A 7,584-nucleotide genomic window follows, 5' to 3' on the forward strand; every position below is an offset into this window, starting at 1 on the left:
GAGCCTGTGCTCCGCCACGGGAGAGGCCACAACGGTGAGAGGCCCGCGTACTGAAAAAAAAAAAAAAAAAAAAAAAAAAAAAAAAAAGGAGTGTTTCCTAAATGCCAGGCACCGTGACAGGGCCCAGGAACACCAGATGGGGGTCCCCCTACCTTTGTACAGCTTACAGTCGAGTAGGGGAGATAAATTTCGAGATCAGACTGATAAATAAACAAGCAAGTCAGCAATTTGAGTTTGGGAGCTGTACTATATAGAAAACAAATGGAGGATACGATAGAGCAGGGATCAGCACAATTTTTTTTTCTGATTAAAAAAATGAAGGCCAGGTAGGAAATACTTTCATCTTTGCAGGCCATGTGGTCTCTGTCTCAGCTAGAGTCTGCTGGGCCAAAGCAGCTGTGGACAGTAGGAAAATGAGTGGGTGTGGCTGTGTGCCAATCAAACTTTATTTACAAAAACAGGATTTGGTCCCAGGGCCGTAGTTTGCTGCCCCCGTGTGATAGAGAGTAATGGGTGGGGACCCTCATTAGATGGAGTGGTCAGTGAAGAACTCTCTGAGGAAGTGACCTATAGAGGAAGACAGGAATGGTGGGAGGGAGCCAGCCAGGTGAACAGCCAAGACAGCAGCATTGCAGACAGAGGGGACTGCGAGTGCAAAGGCCATGTGGTGGAAAGAGGTTGGGAAATGAAAGGCGAGGAGGTGGTGCCAGGGGTTGGCGGGGGGGGGGGGGGGGGAGGGTGAGGATTTGAACTTGGAGGAGTAGGTGGGGGCAGATCAGGGGGGCTATGCTATGAAGGAGCCTAGGACTCAAGAACAAAGAGAAGCTGGGACTTCCCTGCTGGTCCAGTGGTTAAGACTCTGCGCTTCCTTCCACTGCAGGGGGCGCGGGTTCCACCCCTGGTCAGGGAACTGAGATCCCACGTGCCAAAAAACAAAGAGAAGCTGCGGAATAGGTTTTAAGTGGGAATGCCATCGGATCCGCATAAAAGGAAGGCTCTACTACTAGCTCGGGAGCGGAGACCGGGCACACGTGTTAGCAGGGAGAGCAGGTGGGAGGCCTCTGGGCCCACTTGAGAGACGATGGGGGCCAGAGCCGGGGCGGCCAAGGTGGGTGTGGAGCCTTCCTGCTCGGTTTTCTGTTTCTCTCCTTTTCTCTGGTTTTCTACCCCCTCCTTGGGTCTTTGTCCCCCTCTCTCCAGTCCCTTTACCTGCCCCCTCCTTTTCTGAGTCTCTGGACCCCCGCCCCCACCTTTCTCCGTCTCTTTTTCTCTGAGTCTCTGTGCCCTTTTCTTGGAATCTCTGCCCCCCTTTGGGGGTCTCAGCCTTCCCAACTCTCTCTCTCTCCCCAGGGTCTCTGTTCTCTTCTCTCGGGAGAGCTGTCCTTATCTCTTAGGTTTCTGTCTTTTCTTTTTGGGTGTCTGGCCTCCTCTGGGCCTCTCTCAATCTCTTTCTTGGTCTTTGGCGACAATGACTGTACGTGTCTCCATCAGGTAGCAGCCTCCAAATGCCCAAGGTCTTAGAGTTCATTTTCCCTGTTTGCCCCAGAAGGAGAGAAGGGTATCCCCGCTGCTTGTGGCTGTCCTGCTACACCCCGTCTCTCTGTTCTCCCCTCTCTTAGCTCGGTGTCTGGGCTGAAGCAGACGCTGTTGGCTGAGTCAGGGGCTGTGACCAGCTACAGCCACCGGGTGTTCTCCGCCTGGGACTTTGGCCTCAGCGGGGAGGTCCACGTGCGGCTGCGCCAGCGCAACATCCTATTTGAGTTGCAGGTGCGCTTAGGGGTGGGGGGGGCGGCCTACAACCAGATGTCACCCGGGGGGGCGGGGTTGAGAGAATGGGCGGGGCCTAGACCAGGGACCGGGCCTCCAGAGAGATGCTGGGCGGAGCTTTCTTCTAAGGAGGCGGGCCTTGGGGGAACGGGGCCAAGGCCACTACAGGGATGCCTGAAGTCAAAGGGTACAGGAAAAAGCTAGCAGCAGGAAAGGGGCGGTACCTAAAGCTCCTCGGTTCAAAGTTAAGAGAAGGGTGTGGCCAGAAAGGGCTTGATAAAGTAGAACTGTAACTCCAAAGCACCAGGCATGAGTGCTGGGCGGGTCCTGGGAGGAGCTGGACGTGCTGGGCGGTGCCTTGGGGGCGGAGCCAGATCTCAATTGTCACCTGGAGGGCCCTGGATGGGCTGAGATAAGGATTATAGAGGTTCTTGGAGGGGCGGTGCTGCATCGGTTCACGTTGAGCCTGGGCTCTGGAGCACAGGCTGCACTTAGGGTAATGGAACCCAAGTGGACGTCTCTTCTGGCCTTAGGTGGAGCTGGAGGAAGCAGCGGTGCGGCGCCAGGCTGCGGTGCGGACGCTGGGCCAACAAGCCAGGGTGTGGTCGGTGCGGTTGCTGCTCAACATGGCGGTGGTGGCACTCCTGGGGGCAGCCTTCTACGGCGTCTACTGGGCCACAGGGGAAACTGTGAAGCTGCAGGTGTGGAGGGCCCCGGGGGAGGAAAGGGCCGGGAACCTACATTTCCAGGGGTGGAGGAGACTGAGGCCTATGATTCCTGGAATCTCAGAGAGGAGGGATTGGTGTGTGTGTGGGGATTATGTTTGGACTTAAGGGTGATGGAGGAGGAAGGGGCTGGCGGAGGATGTTAAGCATGGCTCCTGCAGGACCCCAGAGCCTCTTCTCTTGGTCCACCCTCCCTCCTAGGAGATGTCTTTTATCCAGGGAATGCCACTGCTGAAGCTCGTGGTGGATTACCTTCCGTCCATCTTCATCTCCGGGGTCAACTTCGTGCTGCCACCGGTGTTCAAGCTCATTGCCCCACTGGAGGGCTACACCAGGAGCCGCCAGATCGTTTTTATCCTGCTCAGGTTCTGGACTCCTGGGGTGGGCTGGGGATGATGGTGGGGCTGGTCGGGGGACATTGGTTGCAGCAAATGAGAGACTGAAATCGTCAGGATATGGGATCCAGTGGGATCTGGATTCAAATCCCGACTCTTCCTGTCACTGAGCCTCAGTTTTCTTCATCTGGGAAATGGGGAGAATTGTGAGCACGCGCCACACAGGAGGGTCCAGGCACGTGGTGGGCACTCGGTCAGTGCTGATTCCCTTTCTCTCTCTTCCCCTTGCCAGGACAGTGTTTCTCCGCCTGGCCTCCCTGCTGGTCCTGCTCTTCTCTCTCTGGAATCAGATCACTTGCGGGGGAGATGCGGACGCCGAGGAGTGCAAAACCTGTGGCTACAATTACAAAGAACTTCCGGTGAGGATGAGGGGTGGGGGAGGGGACGGACTCCTGGGTCCTTGAAGAAAAGGAGGAGCCCGGTGGGTCCGGACCCCTGGCTTGGGAGGAAAGGGGAGCTTGGGGTGCTAGAATACCTTCCCCTTGAGGACAGGGGTATGGATTAAAGAAAAAACAACTACAGACCCCCAGAGAAAGTATTGATAGAATCTCATATGCTTGCCGTTTGGAGACTCAGACGTTCGGGTCTGCAGGTGGCTGGGTCCTGAGGTCTTTATGTCTTTATGACCTGTTCTTCCTTCCTTAGTGCTGGGAGACTCGCCTGGGACAGGAGATGTACAAACTCCTGCTGTTTGATCTCCTGACCGGCCTGGCAGTCACGCTGCTCATCCAGTTTCCTCGGAAGTGAGAGTCCCACCCCTTGCTGTGGCCCCGCCCAGCGCCCACTTTTCTCTTTCGCCCCGCCCCTTTCTAGCCCTGCCTCTGACTGCCCTGCCCGCAGGCCCCGCCCCTCCACGAGTTTGGTAGTCACTTCCCTGCGGCCCTGTCCCTACTGCCATGATTGCCTCTACGCCTCAAGCCCCGCCCTCTGGACACACCCCCTCCAGAACCTTGAAGGCTCCGCCCCACCCCCAGATATGCTCACCTCCGATTGGTGGGCGGGACGGTGAAGGCGGGGAAACCCGTGGCCGGCCTGCCTCTGATTCGGCCCGGCCTCACCCCGCCCCTCAGGCTGCTCTGTGGCCTCTGTCCCGGGGCGCTGGGTCGTTTTGCGGGGACCCTGGAGTTCCAGGTGCCTGACGAAGTGCTGGGGCTCATCTACGCACAGACAGTGGTCTGGGTGGGGAGTTTTTTCTGCCCTTTACTGCCTCTGCTCAACACGGCCAAGTTCCTGCTGCTTTTCTATTTGAAGAAGGTGAGGGTGGGGAGCACCCTTGGGTGTATTGGGGCTTGGGCTCTGGGTCCTGGGGGGAGGAGGGGACTGAGGGATGTGACTCCTGGGTCCTGGCGGGGGAGGGTGCCAGGGTCGTGGACTACTAGATCCTGACGGAGGATGGGTCTGGAGGACAGACTCCTGGATGTGGGAGGAGGGGTCCAGGACATCCCGACTTTTAGGTCTGAGGGAAGGGGGGACCCGGACTCCCGTGTCCGATAGTGGAAAAGAGCTGGGGCTCCTGGATCCTGACCGAGGAGAAGAGGCCAGGGACCAGGGCTCCTGGGTGGCGGAGGAGGCGAGTCCGGGCTCACATTCCCTCGCGCCCCGCACCAGATCGCCCTCTTCTCCACCTGCTCCCCGGCCTCCCGCACCTTCCGGGCCTCCGCCGTGAACTTCTTCTTCCCCCTGGTCCTTCTCCTGGCTCTGGCCGTCGCCACCGTTCCCGCGCTTTACAGCATCTTCCTGTAAGTGTGAGAGGCACCTGCCCCTCCCCGCCTCCCTCCCTCCTCCTCTCTCCGGGGTTCTGACTTTTGGCCGTCCTTGAGCTCTGCCGCTCTGCCTGTCTTTGACTTCAGGATCCCACCTTCTAAGCTGTGTGGTCCATTCCGGGGGCAGTCGTCCATCTGGGCCGAGATCCCCGAGTCCATTTGCAAGCTCCCTCAGACTGCCCAGAAATTTCTCTTCTTCCTGGGGACCCAGGCTTTTGCTGTGCCCCTTCTGCTGATCTCCAGGTGAGAGCCCTAGACTCCTGGGTCTGAGTTTGAATGTCTGACCTGGGGTCTCGCTGCCTGCTTCCGAGAGAGAAGGGGGCTGGGGGCCCAGACTCTTGGGTCTGAGGAAAGGAGGGGGCCGGGATACTAGACTTCCCGAGTCTGAAGGAGGAGGTCCAGACTCCTGATTACTAAAGAGCCCTACGTTGAAGATATTCTAAGGGCGTTTGGGGAGTAGCTTCCATTCTGTCTCTTCTAGCATCCTGATGGCGTATACCGTGGCCCTGGCTAACTCATATGGACGCCTCATCTCTGAACTCAAACGCCAGATACAGACAGTGAGCCAGGCCCGGTCCCTGGGAAGGGGTCCTGGGGAATATGGAAAGGGACACGGGTGGAGAGAAGATCTGTCTCAGCTCCATCTCTCTTTACCCTTTACCTCAGGAGGCGCAGAATAAAGTCTTCCTGGCACAGCGCGCTGTGGCGCTGAGCTCGGCCAACAGAGCTCTTTGACCTCTCCAGCCTGGCTCAGGATGACGTCCCACTTTCAGACCCAGACCTGCCCTCAGATCCTTTGTAAGCCTCGGCCACATCATTTGGAAAATAAGCGAACCGGAGAAGACCCCATGCTTTTCCAGCCCTGGGATTCACTGCTAAGTCCCTGACTCTCCAGTGAATCTCTTTCTAGTACCAATAAACACAGCTGAGGCTGCTGAGCGCTTTTTGAAACTCGCGTCCAGAAGGCGGGGCAAGGCATCAGCGGGACATAAGCCAATCAAATGTGTCTACCTGTGGGTCGGCGCGGCGGGCTCTTCCGCGAGAGGACCTGGCGGGAGTGCCAGCCAATCAGGGGCCGCGTCCAGTAGCGTCCGGGCGGGGACACTTGTGATTGGCTCAGAATCTTGATAAGAGGCGGTCGCTAGGCGAAACCACGCGCAATTCCGGGCAACGGGAGGTGGGCGCCTCAGCCAATCAACTTTCGCTACAGACCCAGAGGGGCGTGCCAAATAGCCCAGGACCAATCCATGGCCGAGACAGGGAAGGGCCAGCCTCTCGCCAATCTGAAGTGCTAGAAGGCGGGCCTGCCAGTCCTTGGACAGCTACGGCGCCATGAATATCTTACCCAAGAAGAGCTGGCACGTCCGGAACAAGGACAATGTCGCCCGCGTGCGGCGTGACGAGGCCCAAGCCCGGGAGGAGGAGAAAGAGCGTGAGCGGAGGGTGCTGCTCGCTCAGCAAGAGGTAAGCTCCCAGTCCGGCCGGGCGGAGCGCCCAGGCGCCTCGGGAGGGACCGGAAGTGGGGTGGCGCGCAGGCGCAATGCACACCGTGCGGAATTAGGGGCCGAGCTCCCTGGAAGCGTGTGCGGTCTTTTGCGTATCCCACCTCGAGCTCTCCCTGGTCCTGCTTCTCCCCACTCCTAGAGTAGAAGCTCATGAATAAACGAAGCCCTGGACAATTCAAGGAAACTCGGACCACTTTTTAGTTTACCTGCACAAACTCCCTATTAGTAAGCGCCTACTGTATGCTCGCCCCGTGCAGAGCCCTTGACTTGCCAAATCTCTCAAGCACTGTTCGTTCTTAGAGAGGCTGTCATTTCCATTGTGCAGGGAAGTGAGGTGGCTTCAGAGAGGAAGACGCAGCGAAATGACAGTGGAACAAGCCAGTTCCACTCTGTCGGGCGAGCCTTTTGCCTGCACCGCTGCCCACACACAAACACTAGAGGCTCTCTTTATAACTCCTAACCTGTTTGGTTTACACCTAGCTTCCTGTCCTTTGGCTAATCTGATTGTCAACACTGGCTGGGAGGTAGTCAGGGTTTTTAAAATTCACATTTATCAGTATAAATAGCAAATCAACTGGGGATAGTGACATGAAGCCCTGCCTGGAATTCAGATCACCTGTCCTAATACACGAATTGGCTGCCTTCGTAGCTGTTTTTACTGTGTCACTCGAGATTGGGAACCCCCCCTGGTTTACTGTTTGAAAGGTAGCTTACAAACCCAGGCGTTGCCTCATTCCCCCACCCTCTCCGCAGGCTGGGATAGGTGCCTCTTCTGGGCTCCCAGTGCCCCTGCTCCCTTCCTTTACAGCCCCCAGCACCACGGCCTGCGGTTTTCTGTGGTCGGCACCAGGCTCACAGTTCCTTGAGTCACATCTAGGTTCTGAATGTTCTGCCTATACCTTTCTTTCCCCCCCAGGCCCGCACAGAATTCCTACGGAAGAAAGCCAGGCATCAGAACTCACTACCTGCGGCTGAAGCAGCAGCAGCAGGAGCCCCAAGCTGTTCTGGCCCTGTGGATCTGTTTCGAGAGCTGCTGGAAGAAGGGAAGGGGGTGAGCAGAGGCAATAAAGAGTACGAGGAAGAGAAGCGACGAGAGAAAGTAAGTCGGTCTTGCCCTCTTCGTCAGTCATGATGGAGCTGGGGGAAGGGGAGCACCTTGCCCGTCAGGTGTGACTAAGGAGTATTTAGGGATATGGTGGGGATTAAACAAGCTAATGTAGGGAACTCAGAACAGTACCAAAACATAGCACTTAAGAGGTGTTGGTTATTGCCGGCAGCTAGGTACAGATCTCTCAGGTCTCTAGCCTGCTGTCCAGAGCCTATAGATATTTGGGAAGTGTTAAGGGGCTTTTAAATGTAAATCACATCCTGTCAGTCACCTGCTCTCAGGGACTTCCCATCAAACTCTGAACTTGCCTCCCCCCCCCGC

At 57.1% G+C, this 7,584-nt stretch overlaps 2 protein-coding genes across 2 annotated transcripts in view; both read left to right on the forward strand.

The window, feature by feature from the left end:
- Positions 1 to 5,385, forward strand: part of TMC4 (transmembrane channel like 4) — a 15,063-nt gene extending 9,678 nt beyond the window's left edge. Inside the window, exons 7-16 of the mRNA XM_007463867.1 lie at positions 1,620 to 1,767; positions 2,301 to 2,468; positions 2,694 to 2,857; positions 3,120 to 3,246; positions 3,533 to 3,630; positions 3,958 to 4,141; positions 4,496 to 4,626; positions 4,738 to 4,893; positions 5,132 to 5,210; positions 5,317 to 5,385. Of these exons, the coding sequence (XP_007463929.1) occupies positions 1,620 to 1,767; positions 2,301 to 2,468; positions 2,694 to 2,857; positions 3,120 to 3,246; positions 3,533 to 3,630; positions 3,958 to 4,141; positions 4,496 to 4,626; positions 4,738 to 4,893; positions 5,132 to 5,210; positions 5,317 to 5,385 (1,324 nt within the window). The remainder of the gene's footprint in view (positions 1 to 1,619; positions 1,768 to 2,300; positions 2,469 to 2,693; positions 2,858 to 3,119; positions 3,247 to 3,532; positions 3,631 to 3,957; positions 4,142 to 4,495; positions 4,627 to 4,737; positions 4,894 to 5,131; positions 5,211 to 5,316) is intronic.
- Positions 5,386 to 5,972: 587 nt separating this feature from the next.
- Positions 5,973 to 7,584, forward strand: part of LENG1 (leukocyte receptor cluster member 1) — a 3,434-nt gene continuing 1,822 nt past the window's right edge. The window contains exons 1-2 of the mRNA XM_007463858.1: positions 5,973 to 6,114; positions 7,072 to 7,254. Coding sequence (XP_007463920.1) covers positions 5,983 to 6,114; positions 7,072 to 7,254 — 315 coding nt within the window. The 5' untranslated portion in view covers positions 5,973 to 5,982. The remainder of the gene's footprint in view (positions 6,115 to 7,071; positions 7,255 to 7,584) is intronic.

This window comes from Lipotes vexillifer, unplaced genomic scaffold (genome assembly GCF_000442215.2).
Source record: "Lipotes vexillifer unplaced genomic scaffold, Lipotes_vexillifer_v1.1 scaffold1060, whole genome shotgun sequence".
NCBI classification, from domain to species: domain Eukaryota; kingdom Metazoa; phylum Chordata; class Mammalia; order Artiodactyla; family Lipotidae; genus Lipotes; species Lipotes vexillifer.